The 23,358-nt window shown below is 42.4% G+C and overlaps 1 protein-coding gene across 4 annotated transcripts in view; it reads left to right on the top strand.

The window, feature by feature from the left end:
• CCDC83 (coiled-coil domain containing 83) overlaps positions 1–22,980 on the top strand; it is a 36,199-nt gene extending 13,219 nt beyond the window's left edge. For 3 of the 4 annotated variants that reach the window (XM_014605885.3, XM_014605886.3, XM_006267506.4), the window contains exons 3-12: positions 3,470–3,554; positions 4,555–4,723; positions 6,161–6,328; positions 10,147–10,238; positions 12,320–12,388; positions 15,294–15,415; positions 16,726–16,817; positions 18,342–18,523; positions 20,788–20,968; positions 22,646–22,980. In XM_014605885.3, coding sequence (XP_014461371.1) covers positions 3,470–3,554; positions 4,555–4,723; positions 6,161–6,328; positions 10,147–10,238; positions 12,320–12,388; positions 15,294–15,415; positions 16,726–16,817; positions 18,342–18,523; positions 20,788–20,958 — 1,150 coding nt within the window. In that variant the 3' untranslated portion in view covers positions 20,959–20,968; positions 22,646–22,980. The remainder of the gene's footprint in view (positions 1–3,469; positions 3,555–4,554; positions 4,724–6,160; positions 6,329–10,146; positions 10,239–12,319; positions 12,389–15,293; positions 15,416–16,725; positions 16,818–18,341; positions 18,524–20,787; positions 20,969–22,645) is intronic. The other variant, XM_059721945.1, reaches the window with a different exon arrangement.
• The last annotated feature ends 378 nt before the right edge of the window (positions 22,981–23,358 follow it).

Genomic DNA, 23,358 nt, shown 5'->3' with positions numbered 1-23,358 from the left:
AGACTATTATCAGGAGAGTCTTCCATTCAATTGGGGTTGTACTACTTATGCATAGGTTTGTTTATTTCCCAGTACAAAAGTAGAAGATATCAAATGTGCATCTCAAATTTTTATTCACAACCTCTGTAAAGCTTTCTGCCTCATTTCCCTTATTTGTACAAATGGGCGTAATGAGACATATGAACTGACCTCTTAAGTGTATTTTAAGGATTAATGTGTCAAGTGGCACATAACACCTGGTGCTGTTTTTCCTTCTGTTGTTTGAAGAAACTAGAACTGTTGCTATTCCTGGTGTTTTTCTGTTCCTTGCATTGTCAGTAGTAGTTTTCTATTTCAGCAATGGGTAGAAACAGCACTGTAATGAATTGTTGAAACAGTAATGCCCCCTAGAGGAGTTACCAAACCATTTGGATACTAGTGTATAATATAAGGTTGGATACCATATTTTAATGTGTAATTTTCAAGTTAATTTTAAAGTTTAATTTTAATGTGGTTTAAAGGGGTTCTTTGTATTATAAACAATAGCATCCAAAATATGTTAATTCAGAAATACAGTATCAATCAAGCTGAACAATAACTCCTTGAATCTGATGATTTTCTTGGAAAACTCGAATCAGAAAGTTCCAGTTAGCAACAAAATGGTGAAAACCTCATGTACACAGCTTCTGCATTTATACCACCAAAATGAGGTGCATTAATACCACCAAATAGATAGCCTTGCAGTATAATAGAAGTCTCTTTCACCCATTAAGGTGGAAATAAAGTGTAGCATCAGTATGCAGAATAGTAACATAGACTGAAAAAAACAGCTTAGTAAATGAGCATTATATACTGCCAAGTCATAACCTGTTTCTGATCTTTAGTACAATTTTGCCATGGCCTGTGACTCCATATTTTCAGCATCTCCTTTCAACTTCATATATTTGAAATGTTTGAAGGAAAAACTGAAAAATGCTTTGGAGCAGCTATCCAGTGGCACACTGACACCAGAGGATGCAATATTAATAACTTGTAACTTACATGACTAAATCCCTGCATGATCTAAAGCTCAGACTTCTCCAGGAAAAAAAAAATTCTTTTCAACTTAATAAACATCAGTAGGAACAAAAAAGAAGGCATAATCAAGGAGTGATACATATTGGAACAGCAGAGGGTTTGATGGTAATGGTTCTACATGCCTCTGTTGTGCCCTAGAGTAAGTGAGTTCTGGGAAGAGATAGGAAATAGATTAAATGATGATTTTGGAATATAGCTTCACTGACAAACCAACATAACTGATGGAAGGAGATTTGAGAGCTTGAGAGAATCTAAATAAGCCACACTGTAAGAAAAAGTTTCTTTTGAAAAAACAGCTTTCCCACAAAAGGGCACTACAAAAATCAATCAACAAGCAGCACATATGTTGTGAGCTGGTTCCCAGTGCTAGGTTTTAAGCACCAAAGTACCTAATACCCTATACCATAGATGTATTTCCTTGGAAAATGTTGCTGTAAGCATTGCAGTGGGAGCTGCTGGTTTCCATGTCCTTTGGAAATCTGGCCCATGATAAACTAGATCATTGTGAGGGGCTATCCCTTTTCTGTCTAGGAACGATGAATAAAAGTGAATGATGGCGAGATGTGAGCAGTGGGGTACCCCAGGGTTTGGTTCTCAGGCCTGCACTGTTTAACAACTTCATCAGCGACTTGAACGAGGGGGTAGAAAGCACGCTATCCAAGTTTGCTGATGACACTAAGATGTGTGGCGAGGTGGACACACTTGAAGGGAGAGAGAGGCTGCAACTAGATTTAGACAGACTACAAAAGTGGGCAGACGAGAATAGGATGGGGTTCAATGTAGACAAATGCAGGGTGCTGCACCTTGGGAGAAGGAATCCACAGCACACATACAGGCTGGGGAGTTCCCCTCTTGAAAGCACAGAGGTGGAAAGGGATCTTGGAGTCATTATTGGACTCCAAGATGAACATGAGCTGCCAATGCCAGACCGCAGCCAGCAAGGCCAGCCATACCTTGTCATGCATCCAAAGGTGCATCTCAAGCCGGTCCAGACAAGTGATATTCCCCCTCTATGTGACTTTGGTCAGGCAGCAGCTGGAGTACTGCATCCAGTATTGGGTGCCGCACTTCAAAAGGGACGTGGCCAGCCTGGAGAGGGTTCAGAGAAGGGCCACCTGCTTGGTGAGAGGGCAGCAGGACAGACCCTACGAGGAGAGACTGAGGGACCTGAACCTGTTCAGCCTCAGCAAGAGGAGGCTGAGGTGGGACCTGGTGGCTGCCTACAAACTCATCAGGGGAGATCAACAGCAAATAGGTAGAGCCCTTTTCTCCCAGCACCACCTGGGGTGACGAGGAACAATGGTAATAAGCTGGTGGAGAATAGGTTTAGGTTAGAGATCAGAAGGCAATATTTTACGGTTAGGGTGGCCAAAATCTGGAACCAACTTCCCAGGGAAGTGGTCCTCACCCCTACCTTGGGCAAATTCAAGAGGAGGTTGGATCTGTCTGGGTTCTTATGAACCCAGCGTTCATTCCTGCCTGTGACAGGGGGGTCAGGCTAGATGATCTGTTCAGGTCCCTCCTGACCCTAGCTACTCTGAAACTACTATATACTGTAGTAATTTTCAAGGGCTGTGCTATTAGCCCTGGATTTGCTTATATGCTTCTTTTTCCTTTTAGCATAGTGGCAGTTTAGTAGGCAAACCATAACCTCCTGTGATTTGGGAAGTTACCTAGTACGTGGTCACGTTCCACCCTACTTATGTCTTAATAGTAGAGGTGAGGGAGAATACAGGAAGTTTGCTGCTTCCTCTCTATTGTCCCTGCCTCTGAAATCAAGGAAGCTTTTTCCTACCACTGAGGAGGGAAGGTCACATTGGGGAACAACCTTTTTGCATGATTCCCTCTGATCCAAGTGACTGTCTGATGAAATATCTGCTTAGGAATCATTTTAGCACAAATCATTGTGTAACTCCCTCACAACAAACCTCCAGAGCACTGGGGGACCATAGCGGACAACAGTACAGCTGCTAGCAGAGAGTGAATAGTTTGTAAGGGCCTCAGGAAGTCAAATAGGCTGCCAGTGCTGCAGGAGACAGGACAGTTTGGATAAATCAAATTAACATTCATGGAGTTTCCCATCTTGCACTCAAAAACATGCACTGGGAAGCACTAGCCTATCAGGGAGGCAGCATGGTCCTAGCCATATCCTTTACAGAGGTACAGGGTCAGGAGACCTTGGTCCTCTTTCTGAGACCTTATAGAAGTCACTTCACTGCTCCATTTCTGAGTCTCCCCATGTGAAGTATGGGGGTAACAATGCCGATCCACCTTAGCAGAGCAATTGGGAGATCACAGATAAAAAAAGCTAATATATAGCTAATATATAGCTAATATATTCTAAAATAATCCCTCCCACTCTCTGCCAGAGTTCTGTAATAATTCATCATATATTCCTTTTTTTTTTTCTCAGAATTCAGATAAAGGAAGAAGCAATTGATCGGCTTCTGTTAGAACTCAAGGAACTGGAAGAAAAGAATGAAAAATATCGAGAAAGGGTAAATAAGTATGAATGTCTCATTACACGTAACCGTATTTGAGCTGAATTTTTGGGCATTATAATTTCTAGTATCTCCTGTAATGCATTAACATATTGTATTGCCCAAGGGTATCAAACTCCTCAGGCCCTACAAGTAGGGTGACCAGCTTTTCAAAATGGAAAGATGGGACACATGCTCACCTCTCCTCCTGCCCCTTCCACCAGCGGCATGGCTGCAGAAGAGCCAAGTGGAGTGGGGTGGATGCGGGCTGCCCACTGCAGGCTTGGGGCTCCCTGCCCTGCTGCCCTTCCCCCCAGGAGCCCCATGCCAGCTGGGTGCCTACAGCTCGCAGCAGGAGGGACAACTCTACCACCACTGCCACTGCCCTTGTCTCTGCTGCTGCTGGGCAGTCAGGGGGCACCTTGCCATGGTGGTGTGGATGGCGCAGAGTTCCTGGCAGCCCACATCTGCCCCTGCCCTGCCCATGGGGTCTTCTTGGCTCTGCTCCTGCTGTGCCACTGCGGGGGAAAGGCAGGCATATGTCCCATCTTTCCATTTTGAAAAGGTAGTCACCCTAGTCCCCGTTAGGAGTCCTGGCTCTGGTAAATTCTCTTCTATGGCTGTGGCAGGTCACATTGTCTAAGTTTGAGTTTGCCAGCTATAAAATGTGGCTTATAAAACAAAGTAAGAAAATATTGTTAAAACAATATGTAGATTCTATGCAATAGAAATGCCTGGAAGAAGAGTATCAGAGTCATTACCTTGTGACAATGGCCTGGAAGTTATTTAGAAACTTTCAGGACTTAACAAAACTAACAAAAAATACAAATCTCTTCCACTGATTTCCCCACTTCCCTAAAAGAAGCCATTTTCAAATAAGCAACATAGCTCTGTCTAGCTGGATATTTTTGCAAAGCACCCTAGCACTAATCCAAGTCTTATTCTATTTATTTCTAAATTTTTGAAAAAATAGATAAAAAAACCAGTAATGCACAACTTATTGTTGTTCTTTTCATAGAATAAACAGCTGAAGGAGGAACAGCTGGGTTATATCAAGGATCTACTAAATGACCTCAAAAAACATGAAAAATTGCTTGAGGAAAAGGAGGTTGTAACCAGAGATGATGTAGAGGAGGCAATGAAGGAGCAATGTCAGTATGTTAGGGACCAAGAACAGCTTTTGAAAGGTGAGTAGTAGCTTGCAGGTCCACAGCTAGGGTGGAGTAGAATTTTGCACTTCAAGCAGAGATTGAGCCACTACATCACCTACAAAAGAACATGGCTTTCCCACTCCCAGATTAAGCACCTACTTTATGCATATAGAATTAGTCTTCTGGGAATTTTTAATTAAACCCGTAAAATAGTTCAAGTTAAAATTTATTAGATATGAAAACCTACCAGTGCCTTGTGATTGGCATCTTTTCATCTGTGAGACGGTGGATATTGCAGGCTGTAGTGTAGATGGTTTGCAATGCCTCAAGTGACTGAATAGTCCAATCAGATTTGCATGATTTGTGACAGTAGTTGCAAGTGTATGCATCATGATTGGGTGGTTTATTTGCTGCTTGCTTCCTGTGGACTCTTTTTTTCTTCAAGCTGTTGGAGCCAATTCCTGTTCTCTTGTTCCAATCGATTAGATAGATTAGATCAGTTAGAAATGGGTCCTTTAAGAAATCAACACTGTATTTTAGAAGTCCCCCCCCCCCCTTTTCCTACATGATGTTAATGATGAAATAGTACAGACTCTTCACATTTCCCTCAGAGTTAAACTCATTGAAATCTTATACATTAGCTACATTGGCATATTTATATAACAACAACAACAGTAGCAGGTATTTTTGCCATTATAACTTGTAGTTTTGGTTGCCATCGTTCTCAGTGGGTGCAGCCATATGAGATGTTTACTATGGAGTTGCCTAATTAGCTCCACCGTAAAGTCTCAGCATCTACACGTCCACCCATATTAGGGTGCACTAAACTAATAAATGCTGCTGTAGGTTAGTACTTATAAACAAATAGTGTACTGTGGTGGCGACATTTACTGTCCCACAACACACGTATAGATGTTGATAAGGCTGGCTGAGGCATGAGGATACTTTAGCACAGGGGCTACCTGTTGGCTAACCCTGCACTGAAGCACCCTCATGCCCCAGCCAGCCCCTCCACAGCACTTTGAGCCAGATCGGAGCAGCCCCAGGCTGGCAGGTTGACCCCTTGGGCCCCTGCCAGCTGGGGCTGTTCTGACCTGACTCAGCATGCTGTGATCGCTGTGATCTGGGCACACATGCAACTGTGGTGCGCAGGAGCAACAAACTCTAGTGCGAATTGCGCCCAAATTTATTGCTCCATGCTAATAGAACACGTAGATGCACCCAGTGAGACTGAGGCAACGTGCCTTTGAGCGAGATACTGCCTTTCAAAATGAGCTGTCTTCCATTGTTTCCAATGTGAATCCAAGCTGCTTCTGGAAAAGATAGTGCCACCTCATTGGATAGTAGGGCCAGCCTGTGTAATATTTTGCAGTGAGAGCTTGTCTATCTCCAGTGCCACTGAAACCCTCCTAACTAAAGAAATGTACATAGTAATAGGGGAAATAATGTTATCTTTTAATCTTGTTTCAATAGATCTGAACTCCCAGATAAGTGAATATGATGAGAAACTTTCAGTAAGGGAGCTCGAGAAGGATTATTGGCTGGAATACAAAAATGTGGGAAGTGGAGATCATGCCAAACAGATCCAGATCTTGGAAAAGGACATCCAGGCACTTAAAGATGACCTTAATGAAATGACAGGTCAGTTACAAATGTAAATACACACAATGCCCCATGTAAACACATGCCTGAGCTACTTTCTTAACTTGCAGAAAGTAATTTGTGATCAGATTAATTACATACATTAAAGTCAAAATTTTCAAATCTGGTTGCCTGAACTTAAGCTTCATGTGCTAGTTTTAGGCAGTTAAAATTCAGGCAAACTGTTTTTCAGAGGTGCTCCACTGATGTCTAGATGTTACACGTGCCTGGTACTTTGGACACTCAAGCTGCTTTTATTTAGTTGTCTAAGTGCAGATTACAGAGCCTAACAATGGGCCTCAATTTGGAAAGTGCTCATCAATTCTGCTATGCTCTTACTGTTTTGATGTATCACTACATCCTCTATAAATTTCCTTTTCAAAATTCCTTATTCACAGGAATTCACATAATTGGAGCTGATGAAATCTGAATGTAATATGGTGCTTTAAATCTAGAGCTTGTGGAGGCAGGTATCAGTCTCTTCTAGCAAACAGAGCAGCACCTCATTCCCCAAGATCTGAGTATAGTATACTGGTTACAAGGCGATGGGTGCAAGGGCTTGCAAAATCCTCAGGACTAAAGTATTCATGTTCTGGGAACTGTTTCAGTTCTAACTGAAAGCAACAGAACACAATTAAAAGCTATTAAGAGCTTAGTGATCGTGTTGGTGGGTGCTTAAAACCATTAGACAGACAAGGTTCCTTGGGTGAATCTGATATCTTTTATTAGACCAACCCAAATAGTTGGAGAATAGTTATTAAGCAAGCTTTTGGGTTCAAAAACCCTTCGTCAGGCTAAGGAAGTTTCAGCAGTTAGTGTGCTCTTCCTGGATGGAATGAAAAGTAAAGAAGCCAGAGTCAGTTGTCAGGGAGATTATAATGTGTCAAAAATCCAATGTCTATATTTAGTAAAACCATTAGATTTGCTTACACAGTTGATTTTAAAATCATGTGCTAGTTTTTTTAGCTGTTGTGTAACTTTTAGGATTAAAAAAAGACATGGTTTGCTTCCCTTATAAGCATCTCTGTATTCATTACCAGAGCCAAGCAGCCAGTAGTGACAGGCAGTGACAACAATATAAGTGTCTCCATACATTCAGTGCCAACCATTACCAAGCATCAAGTGCTGTAGATAAGAGCTATTCAGCTACTCTCTTTGTCTGCCCTAGGATAACAGCTCTGAAAACATACTTGATCTTGATTGAGATCTAAACTGTTTTCCACACTGCTTACTCCTGTGCCAGTTCACTTAAGTAACTATTCTAGGAAAGCCTGATACTTTGTGTTTCCCCTGTTTGCAATAAATTTAAATCTTTACTGGGCCAACTGAGGTGCTTAATAAAAAAGAGAACATGTTGAATACAGACTCCTTTGTCTTGAAGATCAGAAGGGACAATATGACCATACAGCCTGACATCCTACATAACCTAGGCCAGAGCTGTCAAATGTCTAAGTGGCTGGGACCCACATGCCGTATGAGCTGCAGCAATGAGGACCACATGCCATGCAGACAGTACCAGCATGAGCCATGGGCCCAGGGTCCCATGGACATGCCCCTGCCCCCCTGCTCACTGCACCATGCTGTGTGCAGACACCCAGGTGTCCCCCATCCCAACTCCCCAGCCATATCCCTCTCCTATTCCCTCCACTTGCACTGTGCCTTGCAAGTGTCCCCATCATCGTGGGCGGTGCACCATGCCTCTCCTCACTCCAGGGTAAGGGCAGGAAACAGAAGGACATGGAACAATCTACTTAGATGATTGAAACAATGTGAAAACCATATTGCTTATATGGATATGAAAAGACTCTTTACTCTGTTAGAAACAAACAAAAAGCATCCTGTGGATCTAGGGGGCATATTGGACAAGCAGCTCATAAGCTCCTAATGTGATGCTATGGCAAAAAGGATCAAAATCATAGAGAAACAGGAATGGAATGCAGCACAAGAAGATATTGAAGTCCAGCCATCTGCTAAAAGCAGGATCATTCTTGTCTAACCCGTCCCAGATAAATGTTTGTCTAACCTGCGCTTAAACTTCCAGTGACAGAGATTCCACTACCTCCTTTAGTTAATGTGATTGTTGGACACATAAATGGGAATAGGAGCAGGGAGGTGTTTCATATAAGGAGAGGAGAGACTCACAATATAAATATTTCTGGTGTCAACGTTTAAAAGAAGATGTTGTATTTAAACAAAAGATGTAAAGATCTGCAAAAATGATTTGAGAGCTAGAGACTTAAAGACTTTACTCTGTTTAATCAGCAAACTGAAAGGTGATCAATTGTGGTATATAACCACCCTTACAGGGAGAAAATACCAGGTACTAATGGGCTTTTTAATCTAGTACAGAAATAACTGAACAGAAAGACATGAGAACCAATAGGTAGAAGCTGAAGCCATACAATTTAAAATGACACAAAGGCACACCTTTTTAAGAGTGAACATGATTAACTATGGGAACAAAGTACCAAAGGAAGTGGAATTCTGTCTCTTGCTGTCTTCAAATCAAGTTGGGTATCGGCTGAAATGCAATGATATCCTGTGTATGCAGGAGGTAGCACTAAAAGATCTAGTGGTGCCTTCTGGGTTCTAACATTTATGAATTATGAGTAATGTTTAATTAATTTTTATTCAGAGATGACTTCTCCTATCAGTTCTATAGCTGGTTAAAGATTAAATAAACCTTAGGTCTGATATACACCAGAGGATAACTGAATACAGTCTAGTTATCATTAATATCCTGTGGGATGAAGAAGAATTTTAGGAGACAAAGATGCTCTAAATCTGCTGCTGTGCTGTTATATTCCAGTCATTGTTGTGTATTTAAGGTCATGGGAAACAAACTACTGCCAACAGGAGAGGGTAGAGAGTCCCAGGGCGCTAGCAGGAGTCTGCAGAAATGTTCTCCTTGCTTCATGCACTGTACCTTCAGAATGAAGGCTGCAAGAGCAACCTTTGTTGTACTCCATAAAGTACAATGTTCTGTAGCATGGTCTCATATATACCAATTGTTCTACAGGTCAGTGCAGGGGAAGGGACTTCACATCTTTGCCTGCCTCTTCCCTTTTTCCCTAAGGGTGGACTCGTAAAATGGAAGAACTGAGAGAGTGGTCAGCCAGACTACAATGGGAAGAAAGATTATTGTTTCCTTGCATCTCTCTTGCATACCAGCCCAGGGTAGAATGCAGTTTGATTTTAACCGTTAGTGCTAATCAGTCCGCTGACACACAACAAGAGTATGCTAAGATTCAATTGAATATATTCTCTGAAAACAGACATTCAGGTCTGTTAAAAATATTGATGCCATGACTAGAAAGGCTAGCTTGAGTTCAGGAATACTGGACCAGTTATCAATTTCTCGTCAGAGGGATTCAGTCACTTAGGCACAGGTCCAAAAGAGAACATCACCATCCCCAGAAGTAGGTACTCTGCTTCAGCCGCAAAGTCCACAAGCCCAAGGGAGTATCCTAAGTTCCATATACATTAACTGGAAAGATTTGGGTTCTGAGGGACTGGGATTCAAAACATTTTGGTACACTAAGTAGAGGGAGAGGGGAAGGCCTAATTTATGAATGCCATATACGTTACATGGAGTTTAGATATCCAAATGTTTGGCTTGGCCAAGCTGGCAGCAGATCTGAGCATATGCAGTAGCTGAACTTTAGGCATCTACCTATTCTCAGGTACCTAAGATAAGTAGGGTTTTTGTGCAACGTTCATTTTGACTTCAGTGTTTAAATATAATGTAAAATACAGCATGAGCACCCAGGTTCTCTTTTGGATCTGGTCCTTAAAAAAATTCTGCTTTGTTTTTACAGAATTCTATAGAAGCACTTTGCAAATGACAAAAGATAAAATTGACAGAATGGTTGAGAAACAAAAGAGCCAAAAGAAGGAATGGGCCACTGAGGTATGTGTGTATGTGTTTATGCATGCACAGAAATGTATATTTTTGCTTTTATACTTAGTAGCATTTGCAACCAGATTAAAAAAATACAAGCTTGAACATTTCCAAGTGAATTACAGGATGTTAAATGAGTAAGAGTTGTGAATAAAATAACTGTATAATATTTTTATTGACCAGGGTTGTATTGCTCATTATTTTTAATGGACTGTAGCAATAATATCTACCACTTTTGTAGCACAGTTTTTATAGATTGGGAAGCTTACATCCAGAGAGGTAAAGTGACATGCCCAAGAACTTGACATATTTCCTATGAATTTAATTTTGATATTATCACAGACTGGGAAAATCATTAATAATCTACTATGATTGTACTATGATTAATTCCTTGTAGAATTAAATTTTGAAACTTTAAAAAAAAATGAGCATTTTGTTTTAAAACTTAGAAGCATGTTTTGAAAATGCCAAAGCATTGCTATTTCTTGAAATAAACATGGAACAAAACAAATGTAATTCTTTAGTGCCAGTTCAGAATTGTAGCTTGTCAATTTTAACAGGATTTTGCATTTAAAAAAGAAAAATCTTTAAATTTCTGCAAGGCCAGTGTCTGGAGAAACAAAACTGGTAGTGATTGATACAAGTCTTGTTGCACAAACACTGACACGTTTTCTTTACTTAAAAATATGGGAGGATTCCAACTGCCATTAAACAAGTGAACACTGTTTGCAAGATTGAGGCTTTAGTGTGTTTTATTTTAAAGTTTTATTATACATTAATTTTTCCTTCAAAAATGAATATTGACTAGAATGTGGACAAAAGTGATTAAAGATAGGAAAAAGCATTTACCTTTTCTGTAATCTAAAGACAAACATACATTTCATTCATATTTGAACCCAAATTGTTCTCATTTATATCAGTTTTCAGAAAGCATTTTGCAGAGATCTATGCACATTTATCATTGGAATGCTATTTGTCATTGAATCCCTTTAGCAATCAGGGATTTACTTCGCTGACTTCAGAAGGTCACTCTTCATTTTCAGTGGTACAAGAAGAGAATCAGACTAATAGCTTATGTACTTACAATTCTAAACAGGGGGTGTCAAACTCATCCATTTCTGTGGGCTGGATGAGTAGTGCAGTGTGGTCCACTGGTGAATCCAAAGAATAGGGCCAGATCTAGAGCATAGAGACATCATCTGGCCCATGGGGCTGTTTGTAGGGCCAGAAATGTGGTGGTGGGGCAAGTAGTGGCAGTGCTAATTGCTGCGGCTTTGGGAGCTACAGCAGCCCCCCCCCCCGCTCATCCCGTCACCAAAGTTCTAACCCATGGGCAGCCTTACGGACCAGATGACATAGCTCTGAACTCCAGATCTAGCCCGTGGGTCAGTAACACTGTTGCCAAATTTCTAGCCCCATGGGTCTGATGAGACAGTTCCATGGCTGAGATCCAGCCTGTAAGCTGTATCTTTGACATCCCTGTTCTAAACAATGGCTTGCTCCTTCCTGTCTCCATCTCCTCTTACTTGAATCAGAAATGAAGTTGTAGCTTCTGCCAGCAAATTAACTAGCATGGGCCTCTGCATAAGTGAGGAGCTTCACTGGATCAAGTTATAATGCAGTATTTGTAGTGTTGCTTCATTCTCATTGCAGAAGTCTGATTTTACAAATACAAGATTATTACATCAGTGCAGGGTACCTCAGGAGTAGAAAGAGATAGTTAGACATGTTAGTTTGAAGTCAAGCAGATGGTAGGGAAGGTTTCTGAATGAGTTAGTCTTGAAGGTACCACTCTACCCCACCTTCAGAAGTCAAAGGAAAGCTGGGGAGGAAAAATAAGATACAGAAAAAGAGGAATCAGATAATGTGCCTTGGTTGGGATGATCTGGGAAGGATGGCTGATTTTTGGAACTAAACCTCCTACTCGTTCGTGGTGAAGTATCTTTGTGTCCGCAAGAGATCGGTATGTTTCCTTGGGTTGATGTTTTTTGGCTAGGGAACTAAACTGCCTATTGGAAATGTCTTCTACAAGTATCTACTATTGGCAAAATCCTATCTTCAGAGGAGTTCTCTGATGTTTGTTTTCTTAGAATGCTGTTCAACACATTGACAAAAGCAGTTGCAGGGAAATTAAAGAAAATGAATGGCTAAAAGAAGAGGTAAGAGTCACCCAATTTTTTACTCCATGACAAGATGCATTTGACTTAGTGGTAGGTTGTAGATGTTTGCTATCTAAGGTAGACCACTAAGGATGAATAAAAAGGTGAAGAGAATTTTGCTTTAATTACAAGCTGTGAAGAGAAAAATACGTTTTGTATATTTGGCATTAAGATCTCAAGGTGAACATTCTTACTCACAGTTGTACTACCTACCTTTCTGCCTTAATTTCAGTTTTTACTACAGACTGTGGCACTCCATACATCAGGTTTTTAAAAAATAAGTAATAACATGTTCTCTTCAAAGATATAATTAAGGGGTTCATCTACAAACATCTAGCAAATCATCTAGCAAACATCTACAGAGTAATTTTAAAGTATGTAAAATGTTGACTGCTATAAGAAAACGTATTAATGTTAGACATGGATGTCAGATGTGGTTTTGGAAAAAGGGTCTTAAGAATCTTAGTTTTACATGGGAGATGAGTAGAAAAACTGTAATTTAGTGTACAGGAGAACAGAAACCCAGAGTGTTATCTGGTAGTTTTATTAGTTACTTTGTGGCTTTGGTGCTTGCTAGCTCGTATCTTAATGGACTATAACTAAGCTCTGGCAGGTTACAGTTGAAGCCTACATAAATTGTGTTTAATTTTTTTCTGACCTAAGTGCGGAGATTGAATTTTCCAGGGTGAAAGACTCCCAGCCCTTGTTTTTGTTTGTTCTGCTCAACACCGATTCTCTATCCCATTCAGGACTGAACAAGGACATTGATAAAAACAGAGATGAAGTGTAGCAGGCGTGCTCCTTCCTGCAGGTTTATGAGTTGGTTTGGTTTAAGGGTTGAACACATTTTAATAGTTAACTCTTTGCATTTTTTCAGTGGTAGATTCTGGAGGAGAAGGTGGCCGTGGTGTCATTCCATTTGACCTAATACTACACTAAACTGTGTGAAATAGCAGGTCCTCTGAAGGGTAGGATTAGGCTTCAAAATGACCAGGAATCGTGGTTTTCTCTGATTTCATAGACATTTTTTAGACATTTGGGCTGGAAGGGACCCCAGAGGATCATCGAGTCCAGCCCCGTGCCCCAGAGGCAGGAAGTCACAGCAGGGATCATAGAATCCCAGCAAGAAAAGCATCCAAATGTGTCTTGAAGGCATTCAGAGTGGGTGCTTGAACCGCCTCCAGTGGAAGTCTATTCCAAACCTTGAGGGCTTGGACAGTGAAGTTCTTTCTTATGTCCAGCCTGAATGGGTCGCAGTGGAGTCTGTGACCGTTCGATCTTGTCATCCCTTGGGGGGCTCTGGTGAACAGACATTCCCCCAGATCCTGATGAGCACCCCTGATAACCTTATAGGTGGCCACCAGATCACCCCTGAGCCTGCGCTTTTCCAGGCTGAAGAGCCCCATGGCTCTCAGCCTCTCATCATAAGGTCTGTTTTCCTGACCTGATCATGCGCATGACTCTCCTCTGCACCCTCTCAAGCTTCTCCACATCCCTCATGAATTGTGGAGCCCAAAACTGGATGCAGTACACCAGCCGTGGCCTCACCAAGGCCGAGTACAAGGGGAGAATGATGTCCCAGGATTTGCTTGAGAAACATCTATGGATGCAAGCCAGCGTTTTGCTTGCTTTACTAGCCGCAGCATCACACTGAAGGCTCATGTTCATTTTGTGGCCAACCATGACCCCCAAGTCCCTTTCATCTGTAGTGCTAACCAGCTTAGCACTACCAAGCCTATAAGCATGCTGCAGGTTTTTCCTCCCAAGGTGGAGAACTATACACCTTTGGCAGAAAAAGTTCTTTGGGTAAATGTGATATCTTTTATTAAACCAACTAAATAGTTGGACAGTTTGTTTTTTGCAAGTGTTCGGGCACAAACAACCTTCTTCAGGCTTAGGGAGAGTTTGTGTGCTTTTCTGGGTAGAAGAGAAGCTTACATCAATATGCAAAATGCAGGTCTGTAAAAATGCAAATGCATGGCAGTGAAGATCAGTGGGGATGGGAGATGATATATGTGAGACAGGTAGTTGGGGGGGCGGGAAATGGGAAGGTTGATCTGGTGAGAGAATGTAGTGGGTAAAATGCAGACAGGTCACCTGGGGTTATTGGATGGCAGGCAGGTTATAATGTGTCATAAATCCAATGTCTGTATTTAGTCCATGATTTTTTGTATCCAGTAGATTTGTGAAGTTCATAGGCTTATCTGTGAAAGGTGTTTTGTAAACACCAGGGATCTGGTGTAAACTGTATTGGTGAAAGCAATCTTGCCAGGATAGTGGCATCTGTGCAAGGACCAGTTTGATAGGATAGCAAAACCTGTTGGTGTATACAGCTCAACCCTTCCCTCTCTTTCTTTGTCTCCCTCCCAGATTACCTCATCTCTCTCATTCTCTCTTTCCTAGATTACCTCATAGCATAGGCGCCAAGTACATGGGGGTCCAAGCCCCTGGCCCTCCTCAGAGAGAGGGATGTCAGGGCCCAAACCTGAGAAAAATTATGTAATGTTTCTTAGGAATGATGACTGAGGTCAGGGATCCGGGTTTTCCATTCACTGTAGAAAAAGGTGGATTTTCTCCTTTAACAGAGAAAAAACCATGGGAAACTGGGGGTCTCCCCATGCAGGCTGGCAGTGTTACAGCCTGCAAGGAGCTGCTTGGGGTTGGGGGGAGCAGGGAGGGCGATTGGAGGCGGTGGGGGGGGTGCCATGTACAAGTGCACATGCTCCCCCACCACATCACCTGCCCACCCCCCACACATTGCCTGTGCCCACCTCCCTTCCCCACACACCCACCCTGTTCCCCACACACTGTGGGCAGGGGTTACATGTCCATCATCTTAGAGCCCCTCCCCCCCAGCAAAAATAAAGGTTGGCACCTACGCCTCTTAGTTTCTCATCTCTAACAGGTTGAAGTTTACAAAAAGGAAGTAAGCGATTTGGAAGCCTCTGCTCAGCTGCTAGAAGAAGAAAATATATATATGATACAGATACTGTCTGACCGCAGACTGCAAAATCTTAGAATATCCAGGTAAAAATGGCTCCATGGAACTAGCCGCAGAAAGATAGTTAAAAGACACTGGGGTAGGCATCTAAGCACCCCATTGTGGCAATGGGGACTTCAGAGGGTGGTTCAAAGAGCCCAGAAGGTGAGTGGGGAGCTGCCTGCAATTAGCTAATAGCACAAGGGTGTATACGAGCTCCTGCCTCTCTCCAGAGCTTTGGTGCCCTGCTTCCATCCACTCAGGATCCACAGCACCCAGTTCTTTTTTGAGGTAGATACCCAACTGACATGGTGGCTGTTGAGATGGGAGGCTTGGGTTTTGGGTCCCTGCTGCTAGTGTTATTTCTGTTTTTTGACTAATGGCTGTCTCATGTTGCGATTTGCAACTGAGGTGCTACAGAGTGCCACACAATGTTAGCACTGGTAGGTGTACAAAAATGATTCACAAGATGAAACCAGAGATTTCAAAAACGAATCCATAGTGTTAAAAACATTCTGTCCTGTTGTGTTCTTCCTGGATTCTTTGCAACAGAAGAATTACTCTAGTATTTTTTTGTAGTTAAAGAAACAAGTAAGAACTAAGCTGGCATTTTCCAAGGGGTCCCTCAAGTCTAAAAAAAGTTGAGAACCACTGGTCTAATGTAAAATTCCTAAACAGGCCTTGGAGCAGGGACTGTAACCCAGGGCTTCCTCTGCTCCCAGCTGTGTTCTGACTGCTAGAGGCAGGTTCCCTCTTGCTTGGTGCAGTCCTGGTTCCCATCACTCTTGCACTCTTGCACAATGGTTCAACTTCAACAGGAAGGGTGGCAGGTGTTTCCACCAGGCTAGGCTTTAACCTGGTGGTTAGAGCACTCATCTGGGAGACAGGTGTGGGTTTGAGTCATCTGTGGCTCAGGAAAGCCTAAAACTTAGGTCTCCAACTTCCTTTGCAAGTGCTGTGACCAGCAAGCTGTTGTGCACCACCTTCTTGATTTTAGCCACACAAGGGATGACAAGCTCATTTTGTGTTAAGAGACCTGGACTGCTTCTCAGTAAAGGCTGCCAGCTGTGGTTTGGATTGTGAAGTCATTTGAGACTAAACATTTGTTTTCTTTTGGTCTTATGGACAGACTTGAACAAAAGCCCTAAGGGAAAAAAAAGCAGTGCATTAGCCACTGATCTAGCTGGCTGCTCCATTGCATTTTAAACCTCTACACTATTCTGAGCTTGTGGTTAAATGTCAAACAGTTTTTAGACTGTCTCTTCAGGAAGGACAGCGGAGTCCCCAGTCTAGTTGCTAGATTAAAGTTCAGAACTCTTAATATGAATTTTCTGTTGTTTGTGTTTTAATTCCACAGGCCTTTATTTCTTACCCAGGGAGCGGGCCTGCAGGGTGAAGATGAACTGCTTAGTGCAAACTTGGAAGGACTAGCATGTGGAGAGCATTCAGGTACTACCTGTGCCAAAACTCCATAGAACATTATGAGTAATGAGGCATTACAGTGGTCTTCGCAATGTGAAGAATTTGCTGCAACAATAATCTCTTAATGTAACAAAATGCAGCACATATAGACATGCCCAAGCTAGCTTTTTAAATTAGCTAGCTCAGGTACTGCTAGCAGCATGGCTACAGTAGCACAAAGCTCATCTTAGTTAGCAAATTCCACCCAAGAAGCAGGGTGTTATTTGGGCAGTTGGCCAGGCTGCATTGCTAGTAGTGCCTGAGCTAGCTCATGTATGTCTACACCAACTGATGTCACTGCAACGCAGACATATCCTTGGCATGTGTCAACCATGGTGACAGTCGCACAGGGAACAAAACGTCTTAAGCAGTAAATAAAAAACCCAGAAATCTGAACAATATCTCCCCTCTTTCCTTCCAAGTCTATAGTCAAATAGTCAAGTATTCAATTTAATCCAATTCTGTGTGTGAGTAAGAGAAAAAGTAAACCAAGAGAAATAGAGAAGCAGAAGAAATGAGTTATAATAAAAAAGCCTGGAAATCATGAACACATTGAGTTATATAGCCAAATGCAGTGGAAGTTTTGGCCAGTCAGAGAAGGAAGTAGGCCCTAGAACACCTGCAGTCAGGCAAGTCAAGGTGGCCCCCTAGCACCACTTGTATTTTCCATTAGCCATCCATCTCCTGCTCTGGCTCCTTTGTGGAGCTGTCTCAGCAAAAGAAGAGAACAGCTCTCACTGGCCAGGTGACCCTCCAGGGAAACTAAATAATTTTCCAAGAAAAGGTACCAAATTAACCATCAGCTCGGGAGTTACTCAGTTTTAGTGTATGATACAGATATGCTGTGTTCAGGGTAGCAGTACCTCAGTGGCTTGGCTCATAGGGCACTTTTACACGTGCTCGGGGGGTGGGGGGCAGTGCTTTAATTAGAGTGGCTCCAAGAGCTGCTCTAATTAAAGTGCTGGCTGCAGTGTCTCATGTATCAGCGTCCCTATGCTTCAAAATGGCAGCAGGATACTTGAACTAAAGCTTGTTTGACACGAGACACAGGAGTCTGCTGGAGTGCAGTAATTACTGATTAATTGAGTCTGCTCCAACGCACTATAGTTACAGAGCATTTGAGGAGCCTCTGTGCTTGTGCAAAGGGACTCGTAAGCTAGAACAGTGGAGGCCAACCTTGATGGACAGTGTGCCCCAAATTAATGCTGCACCCTTTCCACATGCCACTATGATCCCTCTCTCTTATCCAGTCTGCTGCTCAGCTTTTGCTCCCTGCCCTAACTGCCACTGTGCTGCTTGTCCTCTCCCCAGTCTGCCATGTGCTACTTGTGGCACTCAGGCTGCAGGTTGGCCACCTTTGCACTATGGGATAGAACTAGTTCTTTTTTATTCATGATACATATTTTGGGGTCTCTAGCCACCCAAATGATAAAGATCATGTCCATTTATAAGTTCTAATTTTGACTTTTTCAAAGTATAACCCCTTACATATCATTGTACTTTTCTGTAAAGGAATGAAAGATGATAAAAATGAATGTCCCAAGAGCATGGAACTCCCTGGAGCATGGAGCATGGAGAAGGCAGCAATGTCAGATACCCAGTCCGAGATGGAAGACAGTTACGAGTTTCTGTGTGGAATACCAATGCCTCCGACTCTCGATAGCTTGTTGTACGAGGATGAAAAGGATTTCCAGGTATAGGTTTCAAAATCAGTGGGGCTTCTTTTATTCAGCATGACATTAGCATATTGTAATCAGGGAAGCAAACCACCATCAGGACTGGTTCAGCTTTCAGTAGTTCAGTCTAAAGCGTTAATGGCTTGCACCTTATTGTTCACAATGTATAAGCACCAAGGATGACTATCCTCACAATCACAGGTGCCAATAGGGAATTATCATGAAGTGAATAGTGCAGGTTCTCTTTTGTCTGAGCCCCAGTCCTTTTTGACTATCGTGCATAATACAGCAGCTGCTGAAAGGAAAGCAAATGGTCAGCATGCCATTTCCAGAACATGCTGCCTGAGAAGAAGCTTGAGCTACAGTTTTCCTTGTGAAGGGCTGAAGGAGGAAAGCAGATTCAGATGTATTTCAGCAGTTGGTTTTTATGAAGTGCAGAGAAGAGAAATCTTAGAGGGATGGCTCTCTCTCTCTCTCTTGACTCATGGTACCCTTCAGAAAATGCCAGCTTAACTTTCACTCATTTCTTGACTGCAGAAAAATAATAGGGCAATTCTACTGCTGCAAAGATGCAGTGTAACAGGTCAGAAGGTTGATGCTATTATGCCATCCTATTTTAATACATTAGACAAGTTTTCAAATGCAGTGCCTTCTTCTCCAGGCCTGAAGGAAAAGCAGGCATGGGCAGGGCTAAAAATAGTCTGCAGGGATGTGCACTGTCTGTTAATCTTGTCCCCAGTATGAAGAAATGGGGTTGAGCACATAGTGGAAACAAGTGACCTCAGAACATTCCTGGCTGCATCATGGATTTCTTTTCCAAGCGGGAAACTGCCATGCAAGGTTCCAAGAACTGCTTCTGCTCAGCAAGAGATTATCTGTATGTTAGTGCAGAGAGATACTCTACCCAGGCCTGCAGGCACTTCATCTATAGCTGAGGCAGTACAACAGCATCAGCATCGTCTGACTAGGTTATAGAGTCAGAAGGGACTGCCACAGTCCTGTGCTAATGCAGCTCTACTGCTTCTGGCACAGAATCTAGCTTGGCCTGAGCTAGCTCAGGGCTCTTCTGTTGGCAGTCCACAGGTCACATATGGCTTGCAAGCTGCTACCTAACCGCGCTTCCCCTCCTTCCCCCTTGTTCCCACTGCAGTGAGGACAGGGTTTTCTGAGCTCCTTTCTCCAGCTTTTGGCCTCTGCTCCTGGGAGCAGGGCAGCGCAGTAGGGGGACTGGGCTGCCTGTACGGTGCACATGGCAGGGGCACCAGGGTGCCTCTGCTGTGCATGATGTGCACATAGCAAAGAAAGGAGCTAGGCTTTGCATGCTGTGCACATAGCAAGGGAGGTGCTGGGTTGTGCACATGGCAGCAGGCGAGGGAGCTACCCATACAACATGTCTCGCTGGGAAAAGAGGGTAAAGGGAAGAGCCAGGCTTCACTCACTGTACACACACCAAAGAAAAGGTTGGATAGTCCTGAGATAGCTCAAAGCATCTCTGTCTTTTGCCGTGTAGAAACACCCTAACAGACAAGCATAACTAAGTAGCAGGAGTCAGGGAGCTCAGATACAGCTGGTGCAGTCCCCAATATCTGGTCTCCACATGAAAGATATTCCTTAGCAATTTTGTTTTTCTCAGACTGTTCTACTGAAAAATGTTCAAAATGTAAGAAGGTATTGGGTCAGGGCTGTAAGAGCAACACTTCCCAACAGCATAAGGGAAGTTTAGCCAAAAACAATTCCAAAAAGACTGATCTGCCAAGACTGTCAGGAGTGGTTCTACTCTGAAAAGCATAGGAAAGATGCCTGCTTGATAGACCTGTTTCTGTCAGAGCTTCATTGAGTCACCGAAGTGACAAAATAGATTTTTCTTGTTACTCCTGTCAGTCGTGCAGAGCACACACAGGGGAGAAGGCAATCCAGCAAGTTGCTTGTGCTTCATTAACTCTGGTTACGTTTCAAACTATTACAGCTCCTTAAACCCACTGGCACCAGTGGAGTTGCATGGGTGTAACTGCAGCCATCATTTAAATGGCTTTGCAGAAACAGCTTAACTGTGACCATGAAATCCCACAGCTGGACTCCACAGTCCCAGGCTGAGTCAACAAAGCTGGTGGTGTGAGGAAAAACCTCTTTACTTGTAAACCAGACACACTGATATGGAAATTATGGAGCTCCATAATAGTATTTTGACAGAGCTGACTTGAAGGAAAACCAGTCATCTTATAAAACAACTCTGCCTCTTAGTATGCAGTTGCTGATGAAAAATAATATTCTCTCTTTTTAAGGAATACCTAAAATTGGGCCCACTGGAGATAAAACTGATGAGTGCTGTGGGAAAAGCAATGCCTATTCATTTGAAAGAGACTCCAAGCAAAAGCCACTTGGAAGGCTGTTTTGGTATCACTCAGCCAGAAAGTCACATCACATACCGGATGATCAAATCAGTGTTTAGTTGAGAGCAAAAAGGTACTGGTCAGTTAAATGCAGATGTTACAACTTCTGTTGCTTACGCAGAAATGTAAGACTCAGTTCATTCAGCCTTTGTTCCCTTTTCCAGGCAATCTGTAGCACAAGTCTTTAAGAAAAGGTCTTCTCCATGTGCCTATAGCATTAGATGCAATTATTAGAAGACTTAAACAGCTGGACGGGTTAAATAGGAGTGTCTAGATTGCTAATATAAAGACTGTTCTTGTTAGTACTGGAGACTGTGGGCACAATTCTTGAGCATCTTAGACTCCCACTGAAGTAGATGCATACATAACTATAAGTCCAGGTCCAAATTCTGTGTTCTCTCTTTAATGGCAAGAGACTGAACAGAAAACATCTTCTGTGTGTCAGCCTAAGTTTAAGTACTTACCACTTAGCTAATGCAGATCACTGTTGAGCATAATTCACACATAAATGGCTAAAATATTTAAACTTGAATGGTTATAACTTCTATGCACCAAATGTGCACCTGGATACTGAAAGTGACAGAAATTTAAATTAAAAAAAAAAAAAAATCACAAAACCAGCAAATGCACTTGAAAATGTAGATTCAGCCTTCAAGAGAAGGATTCTAAAAGTGAGCCATGCATACTGCATTTACATACCATTGTCATGCACTTATCTATGTCAGTGCCCTTTTCTGACTCTAGGCATGCCCCAGCAGAGGTTTAGCCTCTTGCCCTTGACACTTGCAAGGCAAAATCCTGTTATTACTTCCACCCTTAGACCAAGAGTGAGATATGCTGCTTCAGACACCAACCACTTGATCAGGCTTGTGGCTTTTGCATTTCCTTCCTTCAAAAGCCTATGAGAGCAGTGACCAAATCATATTTAGTTACTGGCCAAAATATTATTGAAAAATGTTTGTACACTTCTAGTTTCTACCAGGAGAGCAACAATTCTCCTGGTAGAAGTATAATGCCTTCATTTTTGGTCTGTCCTTTGAGAACTGTTAAATCTCAGGTAAGATAGCTGGTACTGTGCAACAGTGATAATACTTGCACCCATCCAGCCCTGTATAATTTTAGGTAATTGAACAAAATGATTGTTCTAATTATAGACAGAAAGCAGAGTAGAATTTCACCCTACCTGACTTCAGACTAATATGGCTAACTACTTCCCTGTGCTGTAATTGTAGCTACTCTTGAGAGTTGTGGGAGGAAAAATAAATATTCTTTCTTTCTGGTGGTTTTGCCTGGTACTGGAAGGGGAGTGCGTTTGCCAAATGATTTAAGAGAGAAAAGCCAACCAGTTTCAAAGCTGCAGTATTGAGACTGTCACTGGAAATAATGTGGCTTATTTATGTTATTTCTCCATTTTGAGTTACTGCTGTGTTGAATATGGTCATTGTTTAGGACTGGATTTTCTCTTGGTTTTTGATAGATTCCTCTGTAGTTGGTGGTCAGAGTTAAGAGGCTTTTGGGTACTTTTTTACCCAATGCATTTCCAAAAAATTTGTTTTTACTCATTTTTATGTTTAATCATAAATTCTAATTCTATAGCTAATATTTGTTACCTCTGTGAAAGCTTGCATCTGGCACCTTTGGAATTGTGCTATATAGGGGTGCTACTTCTTGAGCTCTCTCTGGACTAGTAGGAACCCAGTGGGAAGAAAGGAAGCCTTTCTCCTCACTGCTCTTGCCCTTTCCTTTCCAGAGTGAATCCTTCTGCCAGCTGGTACAGCTCTTTTTCCTCCCAGAACATCAACTTGACCTGTTCCTGACCATCTTAGCTATCCTCAGTCCATCTTTGCTATCCTCATCACAGCAATGGCAAGTTCAAACTCTGTGCTGAAGGCATAATACATGGAAACCACCAACAGACTCTACTAATAGTCCTCACCAAACATTTAATTCAAGACAACTGGAATTAGGAAGAAACTACCAAGTCTGAGGAAGACCTACAGGCAAATTTAGTTCTGAAAATCCTCCTCCCTGTGCTCAACCAGTTTAATCTTTCCAGAAAATAAAGTCATACATGGAAACTGCAAATGTGTGGTTTAATTTTGGAGCAGTTAGCAGCTGCCATGAGGAAGTGAACCAGTCAGGGACACAATTCATCACTATGACTGCAATTTTGTGACAGCATGTCCATTAAACTAAATGGAGTATATACTACATCACCCCAGTCACAGCATGTGAATCCAGCTCTAAGTTTAGAACAGATAAACTTTGCTCTGGGGGTACAATTCTGCTTTTGGTGACCAGAACACCTACTCACCTTCCCCACTTGTGGTGGTTATTTGTTTATGCATATTAGCATAGCCACACTCACATTAGCAAGGAAAACTAATGTTACTTCCAACTTGTGTGCTTCAGAGAACCAGCACAGCTCTGGGACCAAGAGCTGTGTTCTATTCTCATTTATGA

The sequence above is a fragment of the Alligator mississippiensis genome, chromosome 1 (assembly GCF_030867095.1).
Source record: "Alligator mississippiensis isolate rAllMis1 chromosome 1, rAllMis1, whole genome shotgun sequence".
Classification (NCBI taxonomy): domain Eukaryota; kingdom Metazoa; phylum Chordata; order Crocodylia; family Alligatoridae; genus Alligator; species Alligator mississippiensis.
This window is presented reverse-complemented; position numbering and strand designations above follow the sequence as displayed.